This window comes from Peromyscus leucopus, chromosome 5, assembly GCF_004664715.2.
Source record: "Peromyscus leucopus breed LL Stock chromosome 5, UCI_PerLeu_2.1, whole genome shotgun sequence".
NCBI classification, from domain to species: domain Eukaryota; kingdom Metazoa; phylum Chordata; class Mammalia; order Rodentia; family Cricetidae; genus Peromyscus; species Peromyscus leucopus.
In genome coordinates, this window is record NC_051067.1 from 5,680,344 (window position 1) to 5,696,881 (window position 16,538).

A 16,538-nucleotide genomic window follows, 5' to 3' on the forward strand; every position below is an offset into this window, starting at 1 on the left:
GTCCATGTTTGCCAGCACAGTGATCAGGTGTTCTATGTAAACCTTTCCTCTGTGGCTGAGGATATTGGAGGAGTTCGTACTGGGTGTGTTGCTGGAGCATGTGGGAAGACCTAGATCTTTGTTAGAACTTCTGCCCAGAAGCAAACAGCAGTCAAGTTATGCATTCTGTGTCAGGATGGTCTTTAGTATTCCATAAGACAGCTGTACTTTGTAAGCTGATGTAAGCATTATATGTAAGAATTGCTATGGTTCCACAATTACCATTTTCCCTTTTTCTACCTATCAAAATTATTTCTGTCCTTTAAATATCAACATAAAATTAATTTCCAGAAAATTGTCAGTATATCCCAACTAAGGTTCTTTTCTATTCCTTAGAATTTTGAATTTCATTCATTCATGCTTATCTGTATACTAGTTTATGTTAATAAAAAAGTAAGTTTAAGGGATAGGTCAGGGTTTTGTTTGATGCTTTATACTGTGTCATTGCTTCTTATCACGCTTAGACCAGTTGCCAGCACCACAATAAAGGCAGGCAGATCTTGAGCTATTACGGTGAGACTCAGATCCCAGGGAGAGCCGTGGCTTTGTTTTCTTTGTTGTTGTTTTGTTTGTTTTTCACTTTTTCATTTCTATGTCAAGACAAATCTGGTCTGTGTAGTGAGTTCCGGGACAGCTAAGGATAGGCAGTGTAGTCTGGCTTTTCTTTGGGCCACCAGCTCACAAAAAAACGACAGAGATTTATTATTAATTATGAAGGCTCAGCCTTTAGCTTATGTTGTCCCACTAGCTCTTATAACGTAAATCAACTCATATTTTTAAATCTGTTCTTCTGTGTGACTCAGTTACCTCTATTCTCTACTGCCCATCCTGCTTCCTCTCATCTGGCTAGTGACCCCCCTTTCTTCTTCCCAGAGCTCTCTCTGTCCAGAAGTCCCTGCTCCACCTTCTGCCTAGCTGTTGGCCATTTAGCCTTTTGTTAAACCAATCACAGTGACACATCCTTATACAGTGTAAAGGACTATTCCACAGCAACATAGTGAAACCATCTAAAAAAAATTAATTTAATTCTTTTTTTTTGTTTGTTTGTTTGTTTTATTGGAATGCTCTACCTTAACACTTACATTCTGTGAGTTAATGTGGAAAATCACAGTATCTTGCAAGACTTCCAGCTTCCTAACCTGTTTTTCTGTCTGACTCATTGGGATATCAGCCCAAATATATGATACATTAGAAATAACCACAAATTTTCTTTCCATAATTAAATGTTAAAAATAAGATTTTAATGACAGTTAACGAGCTTTGTTCAGAATAAACTAAGATTTGCTACCTTTTTTGTTAAGATCATCATATTTTTAATTCATGAACAAACTATTCAGCTTAGATGTAGAAATTAGTTTATACTTTCTTTTTAATGTGGCTAACACATAAATCCTATTTTTACTTTATTATTTTTCATTATCAATATAATGATTTAGGGTTTTTGTTTGTGTATGGGAGTTTTGCTTGCATGTATATATGTGTACCACATGTGTACTAGTGCTTGCAGAAACCAGAAACAGGTGTTGGATCCCCTGGAACTGGAGTTATAGATGGTCGTGAGCAGCTATGTAGGAGCTGGGAATGGGTCCTCTGCAAGAGTAGCCAGTGCTTGTAACCACTGAGCCGCCTTTCTGGGCTCCTATAATTAAATTGTAAAGTGCTGTTTTCTGCTAACAGTTAATTTGAATTGAGTTAATCCTCACTCTTTTTAGATTATTGTAGCTTACTGTGGGCTTACTTAGATTCTTGCATTTATCATTTTAACTCTCGCTGTATTTTTCTATTAGATCATGCTTTTCTATGCAAAGCTGACTTGTTTTGCTGGTTTTGTCTCAGCATAGGATTAGATGAGACACTTTCAAAGGGGTGACTTCAGTTAGAAAGTTGAATCTGTAGTGTTCAATATTAAGTTTTCTAGTTTTCAAGATACCCTTATACCCTCTTAACATTGGTTTCTATTTTAGTCTATATATTTTTAAACATTAAGTAACAAATAATTTTTAATAACTTGGGCAAAAATTTATTGAGGAGTGATTAAAACCTGAAAACTTAGGCCATAGCAAAGATGGAAACTAAGAAGTTCTGGGACACTCAGAGGCCAGAGCTAACAGATACCACATTCTAGGGGTGATGTCAGGTGGTTAAACCTTTCTTAAGATAATGCCTAAAAGAGCAGAGAAGCCCTGGCTCATCTCCCTGACCTGTTGCTGGTGGTTCAGCGTGGGTGCTCATGTGGTAGAATGGTGGACATGCTCAGCTGTCCTGTTGAATCAAGGGGTATCAGAATAGTTCATTTAAAGTATGGAGTAAGGGGTTCTGGAGAGAAGAAATAGGAGACAGCTATAGCATATGTAGACACAGATATGTACTCAACAATGAAAGAGGAAATAGACATTTCAAAGATAGGAGTTATGCTTTTATACACACAGGGTTCCTAGGAGAGCATGGTTAAACTTTGGAAACCAGATAACTTTTTATTTAAAGTACATTCTTTTTCTTTTCCTGTATGTCTTATCATAATCATCGTTATTTTGAGAGTGTGGGATAACACTGTGTTTAATCATCGTTACTCTGAGAGTGTGGGATAACACTGTGTTTAACCATCGTTACTCTGAGAGTGTGGGATAACACTGTGTTTAACCATCGTTACTCTGAGAGTGTGGGATAACACTGTGTTTAACCATCGTTACTCTGAGAGTGTGGGATAACACTGTGTTTAACCATCGTTACTCTGAGAGTGTGGGATAACACTGTGTTTAACCATCGTTACTCTGAGAGTGTGGGATAACACTGTGTTTAACCATCGTTACTCTGAGAGTGTGGGATAACACTGTGTTTAACCATCGTTACTCTGAGAGTGTGGGATAACACTGTGTTTAACCATCGTTACTCTGAGAGTGTGGGATAACACTGTGTTTAACCATCGTTACTCTGAGAGTGGGATAACACTGTGTTTAACCATCGTTACTCTGAGAGTGTGGGATAACACTGTGTTTAACCATCGTTACTCTGAGAGTGGGATAACACTGTGTTTAACCATCGTTACTCTGAGAGTGTGGGATAACACTGTGTTTAACCATCGTTACTCTGAGAGTGTGGGATAACACTGTGTTTAACCATCGTTACTCTGAGAGTGGGATAACACTGTGTTTAACCATCGTTACTCTGAGAGTGTGGGATAACACTGTGTTTAACCATCGTTACTCTGAGAGTGTGGGATAACACTGTGTTTAACCATCGTTACTCTGAGAGTGTGGGATAACACTGTGTTTAACCATCGTTACTCTGAGAGTGTGGGATAACACTGTGTTTAACCATCGTTACTCTGAGAGTGGGATAACACTGTGTTTAACCATCGTTACTCTGAGAGTGTGGGATAACACTGTGTTTAACCATCGTTACTCTGAGAGTGTGGGATAACACTGTGTTTAACCATCGTTACTCTGAGAGTGTGGGATAACACTGTGTTTAACCATCGTTACTCTGAGAGTGTGGGATAACACTGTGTTTAACCATCGTTACTCTGAGAGTGGGATAACACTGTGTTTAACCATCGTTACTCTGAGAGTGTGGGATAACACTGTGTTTAACCATCGTTACTCTGAGAGTGTGGGATAACACTGTGTTTAACCATCGTTACTCTGAGAGTGTGGGATAACACTGTGCTCACTCTGACCCTTTTGTCTTAGCTGACATCTGAAATGTTTGAAGCTGATCTTGAGAAGGCGTTGTTGCTGAGCAAATTAGAATATGAAGAGCACAAACAGGTACTTATATATTTACCAATGTAACCATTTAAAATTAAATTTAAAATTAAAATTTTTTATGTGGTCAAAGCTCAGGTCAATCCTTCCTGAATTTATATAAAATTTCTTCTTTAGGGCTTGGATGTAACTTAGTGTTAGGCCCTGGATTCATTCCCTGGAACTACAAAAAAAATAAAGTTTGCCTTAAAAATCCATGATAGGATTCCCTCCTCAGATTCTGAGGGACAGAAACAAGTGAGCTATACCTCTAATGACTTGGAATGTGAAGTTTCTCCAACCAAGATGAAGCAAACAAAAGAAATAAAATTAATGTCAGATGATTTATTTTCATTTCAAATGAGCATTGAATCTAAGTACATTTAGGGAGCTTTGAGTGATGCTCAAAGGCCAAGTGTGGGCTTACCACATATTGTCCAGTCATCAATGCTGCTCCCTCCTCAAAAGGAGACTTAAAAATCTAAGGAAATCTGAGTGCTGCAGTGTACAGGAATCCATTCAGAGGCTCCCTGCCAGAGAGGCATGGCCGTGCAGGACAGAGCTCACCTCCCAGACTGTGTTCTTACGCTCAGCATGTGTCATGAGCACTGGCCTTAGGCTAGAGGTTGGAATATATTGTGCAGCTCTGATTAGAAGGATACTAAGGGAAAAGTAATGTTGGTTTCCAGTTCCTGTATTTACTTGGGATTTGATTTATGCAATGTATTCTTAACACTTATTAGGATTCTGTTGTTCTTCACTAGATTAATTCATGGTATAACTTGATGGTTGATCCAAATGCCCCCCTCTCATGATTAAAGCCCTTTTGGCCATGCTACTGTCCACTGGTACCTCTATCCCAGGAAAGGAAGAGAGGAATTAAGACCCACAGCAGATGATTTCGCCAAAAAATAAATACATAAATGAAACTTGCCAGTCTGGTAGTCTATGTATCCTGTGTGCTTTATTTTCCATGTCCTTATTCCTTGTATGCTAAATAATTGAAAATGATTGTGACCAAAATCAGGGCTGGAGAGATGGCTCAGTGCTTAAGAGCACCAGCTGCTCTTCCAGAGGACTCAGGTTTCAATTCTTAGCACCCACAAGGCAGATTACCTGCAGCTTCAGGCCCAGGGGATCTGACACCCTCTTCTGCTCTTCAGAGGCACTACATACACACATAGTGGTAAACATACTTGCAGCCAAACTACCCATACACATAAAAATAAATATTTTTACTTATTTATTTTTATGGCTGACCACTTTACGCTGGACAATTAATAAATGGACTCATCTGTGGGGGAAGCTAACTCAAAAATATATATTTTTTAAAAGAGAAAACAAAAGAATGATTATAACCAAAATGGTTAGGTGTCCACTTAGATAAAAATGAAGCTAGTATAAAAGTGAATACAACATGCTTGACTGTGATTTAGCCATTTAAATGGACTTAGAGATTATGCCTGGCAAGGTCCTTCTTTACTTCTGAATTAATTCATAGGATTTTAACTTACAGAATATTACCATACAGTAATGATTAGTTGTCGGATGTATCTTGTTCTGAAGCTGAAATGATTCGCTGTTCAGGAGTGGAGCAAATGGTGTTGATAAAATGTCATGATCCCAGCCAGTTTTCTTGCTAAATTCATAGGCCTAGTACCCCAAAGCATTGATTTTTGTGAGACAATAATGACTCGAAGAGAATGGAAGTGCTACTTTTTAGTTTTATGTAGTTGTGTTAGTGTGTTCATAGTTTATAAGTCAGTTTGTCAGTTTTTCAACCAAATAACCATAATAGTGTGTGTGTGTGTGTGTGTGTGTGTGTGTTCGTGTTTGTGTTCACGTGCCTGCATGCATGCGGGCACATGTGTGTATGTTGGTGCCCATACACAAGATGTGGGGAAGCCAGAAATCCGCGTTGGGTGTATTCTTCAGTCTCTGGACAGGGTCTCCACTGAAGCTGGAGCTCACAGACCCAGCTAGATGGGCTGGCCAGCAGGCCCCGGGGTCCTCCTCTCGGCCCCATGCCCAGCACTGGGGTCACAGGACTCACTACTGCACCAGGTGTCTTTATTTCCGTGAGACTAGGGACTGAACCCCAGTCCTCAGGCTTGCCCAGCAAACACCAACTGATCATCTCTACTCCCCACCCCACCCCTGCCATGATTATTCTTACCTGTGAGTTTGTATAACAAATGATGAGTTTGGGCCATGCATTGGCTCACATCTATAATCCCAGCACTGATAAGGCAAAGACAGGAGGATTGCCACAGCATCGGGCCAGCTGGGGCTGCACCGTGTGTCCTAAGCCAGATTGGGCTACAAAAGAACTGCTGTCTCAAAACCAGAAAAGAAAGAAAATAGGGATGCTGTCTTCTGTCCTCTTCCATTACTTACACACTGGATGCTTATTAAATAGCCAGAATGTGCTGCCTAGGATGTAGAGATAAAGACAGTTTCAGCCCTTGAGCTCAGTGCAAGAGGCATGCAAATGATCATCCTGTTAGTGCAGAGAGTTACCTGTTCTTAGCACAATGAAGGGTCAAGCATCCACAGCTTCTCAGCCTTTGATGAGGATGGGATTTTTCAAAAAAGATTTTTTTAAAGTCTTACTTAATGTATTAGCTGTTTTTGCAAAGCAGACCAGAGAGAGGTAGGCACTCTCAGGGAAGATGTACGAAAATACACAACAGATCACATGTGAGAGAATGTGCTGTATAGGAGACTAATTGAGTGACCTAGGAAAGCTTCAGTGTGGAAGGAAGACAGGGTGTCAGAACACAACAGGTGGGCTTGCCTTCTCCTAAGATACTGCTATTTTAACTTCCAGATTGATTTCAGGTTTTATTTTAGAAAGACATGTGATCAATATTATAGAAGGTGAAATTAGAGACCGTCAGTGTCCAAGCCAGAGAAGAGAAAGGGAATGACAGAAATACAAAGGGCAAAGAGATCCTTAGGAGATGGACTCAGCAAGACCTGGTAACCAACTGAATGGCTCATTTGCATCTAAGATGTCGCTTACAGCCGATGGCCGTGTAGAGGGTGGCATAGCCGAGCACGCAGCAGAGCGTCAAGTGGAGGCCAGGGTTGCTGACTGGGAATACACACGGTGTGGCAGAGGGTGCAGCCGAGCACGGCAGCTGCTGTCTGTGCATAGGGAGATTATTAGTGTAAAAGTGGAAACTTGGATATTGAAGAGCATGTAAGAATAGGTTAGGACAACAGCTGTGTTCTTAGGAGGAGGGTTGGGGGAAGAAGGCAGCAGTGGAGACCCGAGGCATTACAAATATATGGAAAAAAACATTTTTAAAAAATGTATGGAGTTAGGGGCTGGCTCAGTGGTTAAGAGAACTGGCTGCTCTTTCAGAGGACCAGGGTTCCATTCCCAGCACCCATGTAAGAGCTCACAACCACCAGTTCTAAGGGATCCAGTGCCCTCTCTGACCTCCTTGGGCACCAGACATAAATTTAGGCAAAACACCCATACATGTAAAATAAAAATATTTTTAAAAACATGAGTTGATTAAAAAATGTCTTTTAGATTTGTAAATTAAGAGAAAGTTGATCTTAATGTTAGTGTCAGAGAACAACACAATCCCCATTTCAGGGTATGAGATTGGAAATTGTAGATTATTCTCTTAAATTTAGTCCTGAAGGAAAGAATAAGAAGTTGGCAGCGGGGGAGGCTTATAAACCAATCTATGATATTTTTACTTCAATGTTTTCAGTTGAGAAGATGAACAATAACTAAATAGGAATTTTCATACAACTTGGCTGACCTAAGTTTTCAGTTTTTTATTTGCCTTTAATCTTTAAAAGTAAAACATTAAGAAGCATGTTGAGGAGTTGATGTTGTGCTTTATGAACCAAACTTACTTACTGTTGGTGATTCTTTCTAGGATTATGAAAATGCTGAAAATGCTTCAACTCAGTCAAAAGTTATAAATAAAAAAGATAAAAGAAAGAACCAGCAGGGGAAAGACAAACCTCTCACAGTGTCACTAAAAGATTTTCAGTGTGAAGGTAAAGTATGTGCAACCCCGGCCATACCAGACCCGCTTCAGTGTGTTGTCTCTCAGATCTGGACTCTCGTTCCCCAGGCTGACTCCACACTCACTGTGTAGCCGAGGGTCCGCCTGCCTCTGCATCAAGGTCCCAGGCCGTGCATTAATTACCATGTCTAGTTTATGTGGTGCTGGGGGTCAGACCTGGAAGCTTGGTTGTGCTGGCCAAGAGTCTACCAACTGAGTCTTTCTTATAGTTAGGAGTACTTTTCTGATTTTGGTTTGTTTTGTTTACCATGTAAAGTATAAAAATGTAAGCCTGTTAATTTTGTACTGCTGTAGTAGTTAATTCCCAACAAACAGAAATGCACTGGCTCACAGTTCTCGGGGTGCTGGGATCTGTCAGAGGAATGCCTGCTGCTCAAACGGTAGAAGGCAAAAGGGCCAGAGAGAAGGTGCTGTGTGACTTCCTGAGAGATGAGGACAAGTGTGTGTTCACCCAGGAGGGGCACCAATACGGACCAAAGACAGCTGCCTGCAAGTCTGGCCTGCCCAACCAATGAACTCATAGGGCTTTCCTACAGAAGCGCAGGGGAGAGGGGAGAGGTTACCTGGAGGACATAGGTGCACCACCAAAGCCATCTCAGCCTGGGTGGCAGCTGTGAACACCACATGCACCCTGAATATCACTGTCCAGCCTGCAGCTGCTCTCTGAGGCATCTGTGCCGCTTGGGTGCCTCAGACACAGGCCTCGTGGGCCTTCCAGAACTGTAGGAGTCTCCCTCTGCCCTCTAGGGAATTTTTCCTCCAAATTACTGATTGTTTCATCCACTTGGTAACTTTCTTGTCTAATTCTTGAATTGATTCAATCATTTTCTTGTATACATCTTAAAGTCCTTATCTCTTTGTTTGGATTTTCTTCAGTGGTTGGTTTTTAAAGTGGGGCTCTGAGGTATTTTTGGCAATTCAGGAACCTGGTCATCCTTGTTCTGTAATACCAAGAAGCTATCAGCCTGTGGTGGTGTCCACAGCTCCTGAAAAGGTGGGCGTGTCGATGTTTGCTGACCTCCTCCCTCTGCTTCCTCTGTAGAAGCCCTGCTGTGGGGCTGCACCCTGTGTGCTGGAGTAAGGGGGCTGGATTCCACTCCCACCGTCCCTGGCTGTTGGGCACATCGCCTGCTCTCTGAGCACTAGCACAGGAAGGGGAGTTGTGCACTGTCTCTACTGTTGTAGCACGTGCTCCAGGTCTCCTGTGGTGTCGTTTCTCCCGGGGCTATTGAGCTCGGCCTCCTTTGGGGTTCTGGCAGTGCACACATTTCTTCTGAGGCTCTCACTGGGCCATGTGTCCTTCACTGTGCTTCCCGACAGGGGCCATCTTAGTGTGCCCTGCTTAGTGTGCTTGGATGTCCCGCAGGCTTTCTTTTGGAAAAAGTCAAATGTGGCCTCCCTTCTAATTTTCTATTGCTCTTTTATTTCTCTCTTGGCACTTTTTTTTTTTATCATAGCCATTTTGCACCCAAACTCCTGGTCTCACAGACACCTACCGTCTTTCCATACTTTTGGTGAAAGTTTCTTAGAACACAAAGAGCAGTGTTTCCAGAGCCTCAACTGTTCATGGCAGACGTTAGTTTGTGAACTGTTCATGGCGGGTGTCAGTTTGTTTCTCAAGAGGGCAGAGGCTAAAATCAAATTCCCACTGCTTAAAAATTTTCCATTGACAGTTACATTTCAACATGAATTTTACAGTGACAGAAATTTAAGGCAGAAATGTGTTTAGAAATAACTGTGTGAGGGCTTAAACATTAGACAAGTCAGTAAGACTGTAAAACTTAGTAAAAGTTGACCTTGTATTTCTGAATTTGTCCCTTTTCTAAAACCAACTAAAAGTAAAATTTGACATTTCTACTTTTTGAGGAATTAAGTACGATATTTCTGACTGTGGTAGTACATTCCTGTAATCCCAGAATGTGCGAGGCAGGAAGAGCATAAGTTCCAGGCCAGTTTGGGCTGCATTACAAGACCTTTCAAACAAAACAAAAGATTATTGCTGTAGTGTTCTCTCTCTCTCTCTCTCTCTCTCTCTCTCCTCTCTCTCTCTCTCTCACACACACACACACACACACACACACACACACACACACACAAATCATAAAAAGGAAGAAAGTTTTTCTGTAGTCTGAGTAAGTTGCTTGGTTTAGGGATGAATCATACACAGTAAAGTAAAATAGCCAAGTTTGCCAAGAAGAATTTTTTATATAGTAAATGTTGGGTCTATGGAGAAGCTCAGCAATTAAGGCAGCACCCACAACTGTGTCAAATAGTTCTGGGGAAACAGTGCCCTCTTCTGGCCTCCTTGAGCACCACTCAGACATGGTACACAGACACATGCCAGCAAAACACCCATGCACATAGAATAAGATAATAAATTTTTAATTTTGTAAATTTTTAAAAATTTATGTCTTTATTTCTATTGTAAAATTGTTTTGCCTGAATATATGTCTGTTCTCCACATGTGTGCCTGGTCCCTGTGGAGGTCAGAAAAGGGCATCAGATCCCCTAGAACAGGAGTCACAGGTGGCTATGAGCCACTATGTGGATGCTGGGGATCCAATCCAGGTCCTCTGCAAGAGCAACCAGTGCTCTTAATCACTGGGCCATCTCTCTAGCCCAAATTTAAAAAAAAAAAAAGAATTTCATTAAAATGTAGGCAGAAACATACTTAATAGGGGCTGAGGATGCAGCTCACTTGGTAGTGGCCTTGTCTACCATGCCAGAAGCTCTGAATCTGATCCCTAGCACCACATACACTGAGCTCCGTAGCATGTGCCTGTGATGCTAGCATTGACGAGACGGAGGCAGGAAGGCAAGAAGTTCCGTTTCATCCTCAACTGCATGATGAATTGGAAGTTCATGAGACAAAATGCATATCCAAAATACTTTTTTAAAACTCTAATTTATTTTCTGTGTGTTCGATTTTTCAAATTGTAAGCAAACTTATTAGCTGCATTGAGAGTAAGGTAAGCTACATGCTTTTTAAAAGGTGTGATTATCACAGTTGTGATTTTTCCTTGGATTATGGCATCATATTACCAGGTAGGACATACCAGAAGAACAATCATTTGGTAATTTGATGTGAATTAGCACTTTGATATTGACCATATTTTATACTGTTCTGATGAACAAATGATGTAGAAAATGAGGCCAACTTTCAAATTGTTGATCATAAAAAAGCTAGTCTGGGACTGTAGTGGCACATGCCTTTTAATCCCAGCACTCGGGAGGCAGAGGCAGGCAGAGGCAGAGTTCAAGGCCAACTTGGTCTACAAGTGAGTTCCAGAACACCCAGGGCTACACAAAGAAACCCTGTCTACACAGAGAAACCCTGTCTTAGGGAAAAAAAAAAAGAATTTTATCAGGTTCTTCTTTGAGAGGGGATAATTGTTTGTATACAAGAACATTGTTAAGTAACTAGACATCCTGATAACCCTGACTTAAATGCAGTGGTTAGTTCTGTTTGTACTTTATTTAGTTTGACTGTTGTCCATGGTTTGTTTCATCTATAATTTGTTATTGTTCCATCATTAAATTCTATAAATACACATTTATAAATATGTATATAAATATGTTAAGGGTTTTATTACAGTGCAATTAAATCACTATATCTTAAAAATAATATAGCCAATAGCTTTCAAGGACATAAATTGCTATCATATTTTTTATTTCATTCAACAAAGACAGTAATCTGAACAGTTTCAGTTAATAGTCCTCTGTGATTTGATTTTGGACATAGATGTATCTCTTCAAATTTCTTTTCCCTGAAAAATAAATGAAGCCAGGTAACTGAGTTATATATAAAACTCACATGCTTAAAATCTAATAACATCCCTCCATGTGGTGGCATCTACTAGGATATAAGATACAGTCCCTGAGCTGAACCAACTAGCCAGTCTGTGCTAGATTTTTAACATCCTAAGCCTGAAAGTAGATCAGATGTGAGTCTTAGAACATTCTGTTTGCAACTCTTTACAGTTTTAATATTCTTTTGGATATTTTGTTTTTTACATGTTAAAATATTTGTATTTGTTAATTCTTTCCAGTAAAACTTTTTTCTTTTTTCATTTACAGATCATATTAGTAAGAAGGCAGAGGTAAGTTTTACTATGATTGTCCTGTAGTCTAGAAAACACTGAAGAATAGTGCTATAATGACTAACAGTAAGTCTTTTTCTAGAGACACGGCCACTTAAAGGTTTGTCTTGACTAAACTCATTATGTTCTGGTATTATGAGGACATAAACTACAGTTCCATTTGGCATCACTGTCCTAATCTGTGTCTGTTTATAAGGCTTAAAACTCAAAGAAGTGATTTAGTCTCCAAATCTGTATTTTAATTTTTGTATTATTATTATTATTTGAGACAGGATTTCTCTGTGTAGCTCTGACTCTTCTGGAACTTCTTCCATAGCCCAGGCTGGCCTTGAACTCACAGAGATCCACCTGCCTCCGCCTCCCAAGTGCTGGGATTAAAAGCGTGTGCCACCACTGCCCTGTGCTAATTTTTGTGTTTATAGTGCATTCACTCTATTGTACTTGGGAAGACATGTGTCTGCACAGGTGTGTGTTCATGCATGTGTGTGCATGGTTGTGTGTGGAGGCCAGGAAACAAGTGCAGATGTTGTTCCTTACATGCTGTCCACCTTTGTGGACCCACATGGTGGAGGAGAACTGATCTTTTCTGCATGTGTTCTGGTACACATGCCACCCTAAATGTGGCACACAAAAAAACCTTTGAAAATGCTTCCCCTTCTAGGTGTGGTGACACATATTTACAAATCTCACACTTGGAAGGCAAAGGCAGGAGATTTTTGGCTCAAGGCAAGCCTGAGCTATATATAGCATGATCCTGTGACTAAAAGCCAAAACAACAGAAAAATCCAGGGGAAAAAAAAAGACAAAACAACCAAAAGGCTGGCAAGATGGCTCAACACATGAATGTGCTTGCTGTCAAGCTTACAACCTGAACCTGATCCTTGAGACCATTGGTGGAAGGGAAGAGCCAGCTAGTGTCGTCTGTGGTAGTTCACTTGAGGAACACCACTAGTGGCTGCTTCTTGGAATACATTACGAACACTTGACTAGTGGGGCAGCATGTTTAGATGGACCGTTGTGAAGATTGTGTATTGCAGTGCATTAAGAGATGTTTAGCCGGGCGGCGGTGGCGCAAGCCTTTAATCCCAGCACTCGGGAGGCAGAGGCAGGTGGATCTCTGTGAGTTTAAAGCCAGCCTGGTCTACAGAGTGAGATCCAGGACAGGCGCCAAAGCTACACAGAGAAACCCTGTCTTGAAAAGCCAGAGAGGGAGAGAGGGAGAGGGAGAGAGGGAGAGAGGGAGAGAGGGAGAGAGAGGAGAGAGAGAGAGAGAGAGAGAGAGAGAGAGAGAGAGAGAGAGAGAGAGAGAGAGAGGAGATCTTTAATTATAAAGATGGACATACGAGGTTATGTGGAACCCTTAGAAATCAGAAAATGTTGGACTGGAGAGATGGTGTAGTTGTGAAGGCCTGAGCTCAGATGCCAGAGACTGAGGATCGCACTTATCCTGTAACCCCAGCTCCGAGAGGGGCAGAAGCAGGAGGATTACTAGGGCCTGCTGGCATAACTACAGCCTGTGAGTTGATATAAGCGCCAGGATCAGAGAGAGATCCTGCCTTAAGGAATAGGTGGGAAGTGACAAAGAAGGGTGCCTCGTGTCCAGTTCTGACCTCTGCACACATGTACAGAAGCACTCAAACATATACAAGATAAGATTGTGCAGGCCATCACAGATATACCTGCTCTAGAGAAGCTTACATATGTGACCACCTGGGAACCATGTACATTAATGTTGGTATTTGTGTGTGTGATGACCAGGCCTACCCTTCATCTTACCCAAGAAAAGACTAGAATAAATCCAGATGTTTATCTTTAGTAGAATACTTACTTTAGAGTAATCACACAGAGGTTTATGAAGTAATGATATAACTTAAGGATAAGCAAAACTATCCTTTAAAGTTTTGTGTGTGCTCAAAAACAGTGCTTAACCTAAATATAAGTCAAGCCTTAAGAGGGGTGTCTATGCTACATGAGGTTTCGGGCTCAGATGTGCAAGTGAAACAAATCCTAAAGGAAGCAGTTAAGATGCTGCTGATGGCGGAGCATTTCCCTGCTGTGAATAAGGCCCTAGGTTGATTCCCAGCAAACCTGGGGAATGGATTTCTGTCTAACAACTCACCTGGTCTCTCCAAACAGAATGTGTGAAGAAAAAGTGGGTTCTGGAAAGGGGTATGTTCTAGATTAGAAGAGACTTGAGAGATCAGCAGCTGTAGATGTAACCAACTGTCTTATTAAATAAGAAACACAGAACCAATGTAAAAGAGAAAGCCGAGAGGTCAGAGCTCAGAGCTAAAATCTCACCCTTCCTCCTGCGGTGTCCCAGCTTCCCGAAAAGAGAGCTATATCCTGTCTGTTCGTCTTTTTAAGTATTTTGTTCTGCCTTCTCATTGGTTGTAAACCCAAACACGTGACTGCCTCGTCACTGTCTGTATGTACAGCCCCCCAGGTCTTAAAGGCATATGTCTCCAATGCTGGCTCTATCACTGAACACACAGAGATCTATGGGATTAAAGGCGTGCGCCACCACCGCCGCCGCCACCACCGCCACCACCACCACCACCACCACCACCACCACACTCTTGCTATGGCTCTAATAGCTCTGACCCCCGGGGAACTTTATTTATTAACATACAATCAAAATCACATTTCAGTACAATTAGATTACCACCACAAGCAGCTGTAATGTCAGGCCTCATTCAGATTAGGCCATGGTGTCCCAACTGCAAAAAATACCTAAATCAAGAAGTATACAGGTGAAATAAAACAAACAGAATGAAGTTATATTGTTGAGTGCTGTTTACCTAATAACAAAAAAGATGGAGGTGATAAACACTAAATTCAGGGTCATGGTTACTTTGTGGAGGCAAGAAGTTGAGTATGGGAGATGATGAAGGGCACAGGTAGGTCATGCTCTAGTTTTCAATAGAAATGAGGTCACGGGTGGCTTTTTTACCAGCAGTTTTACTGACTGGTAATGTGGCTAGTGGGAAAGCACTTACTGCCAAGCCTGATGATCCTAGTTCAATCCCTGGGACCCATGTGACAGAAGACTACTAACTCTTGCAGAAAACAAGTTCTTCTCTGGACCCCTTCAGTAAACAAAATATAATTGAAAATAGCAGCTTTATTGAGTTATATAATTAATTTACCATTGCATGTGTATAAGTCATGAACAAAGACAGAGAATCAAACCAGAGTCTCCGATATATTAAACAATTGATTTACCATTGAGTTAAACTCCCAGCCTCATTTGTAGTGTATTTAAGAAGTTATTTGGCCATAATCACAGTCTAGATTTAGAATTGTCTATAATTCCCCAGAGTTCCCTTGTAAATGCTCCCCTCTTGACTCCCTGGCAATGACTATTCTGTTTTGATTTCTAGAGATTTACATTTTCTGGTAACCTGTGAACAGACTCTGTGTGGTCTTTTATGACTGGCTTTTTCACCTGGCATAGTGTTTTTAGGTTGATTTACGTTGTAGCATCTATCAGTAGTTATTCAGCTAGACACAGCTGCACACTGTATCCCAACACTGAAGAGGCAGGGCCAGCCTGGTCCGCATAGTTCCAGGCCAGCCTGCACTACAGAGTGAGACTCTGTCTCAAACAAGTAAACAATAGTTCATTCAGCTTTATTACTGGACATTGTGGAAATGTTTTGTATTCAGTTACAAACTGTTGATAATATTTATGTGGTTCTGTGTTTTTCTCTGTAGGGCTGAAATTGCTTAGGCTGTATAGTATATTTTTCTTTTTTGCAGAGGCAGATGTTGAAAATGTTTGCCTCTTTGTAATGTTCTGAGGATCAAGTCCAGGGCCTTGAGCAGCTAAGCAAGCATTTTATTACAAAGTTATCTAGGATGGCGTTGAACTCTGTATCACAGGCAAGCCTTGACCTGATTCTCCTCCTACTTCAACCTTGCACTATCTGGGATTGTAGGCCTGCACCAGGAGACCTGGTTGAAGCTATTTAACTGTCAAGAGCCTGTTGGGTTGTTTTAAAGAGTGGATGCTCCATTTACTGTCCCCACCAATGATGTAAGGCTGTAAGGCCACCAACGGTTTTTTAAAGAATTTTTGCCACAGTGGGTGCCAATTGTAGATGAATTTCTAAACAGTCTTATTAAATAAACACAGAGCCAAATACAGTGGTGCAAGCCGTAGAGATCAGAGCAATAGCTGCCAACTAACCTTAGCTTACCACCTCTCTGTAGCTTCCCAAGAGAGCCTCTTCCTGTCTAACCTGCACCTTTATTGCCTTCCTGTTCTATCTTCTCATTGGCTCTAAGCCCAGTCACATGACTTCCTCGTCACTGCCTGTCTATATAGACCTCCAGGTCTCTATGGTTGGTATTGGGATTAAAGGCGTGTGTCACCACTGTCAGTGACACACAGAGACTCTGCCTGCCATGTGATCTGATTGAGGGTGTGTGCCACCACCGCCTGACTTCTGTTTGTGTCTATGACCTCTGGTCTCCAGGCAAACTTTATTTATTAACATACAGATAAATACTACATTTCAGCACAAATAAACCATCGCTACACGAGTGGGAGTGTAGTGTTCGCCGTTGGATTTCAGTTGCTTTTCAGGATAACTAAT

The 16,538-nt window shown here is 41.2% G+C and overlaps 1 protein-coding gene across 5 annotated transcripts in view; it reads left to right on the forward strand.

Annotated features, from left to right (window-relative positions):
* The window catches only part of Gkap1 (G kinase anchoring protein 1), a 41,610-nt gene that overhangs the window by 11,446 nt on the left and 13,626 nt on the right, over window positions 1-16,538 (forward strand). For all 5 annotated transcript variants that reach the window (XM_028863219.2, XM_028863240.2, XM_028863246.2 and 2 more), the window contains 3 exons: window positions 3,729-3,806; window positions 7,685-7,808; window positions 11,915-11,937. In XM_028863219.2, the coding sequence (XP_028719052.1) occupies window positions 3,729-3,806; window positions 7,685-7,808; window positions 11,915-11,937 (225 nt within the window). The remainder of the gene's footprint in view (window positions 1-3,728; window positions 3,807-7,684; window positions 7,809-11,914; window positions 11,938-16,538) is intronic.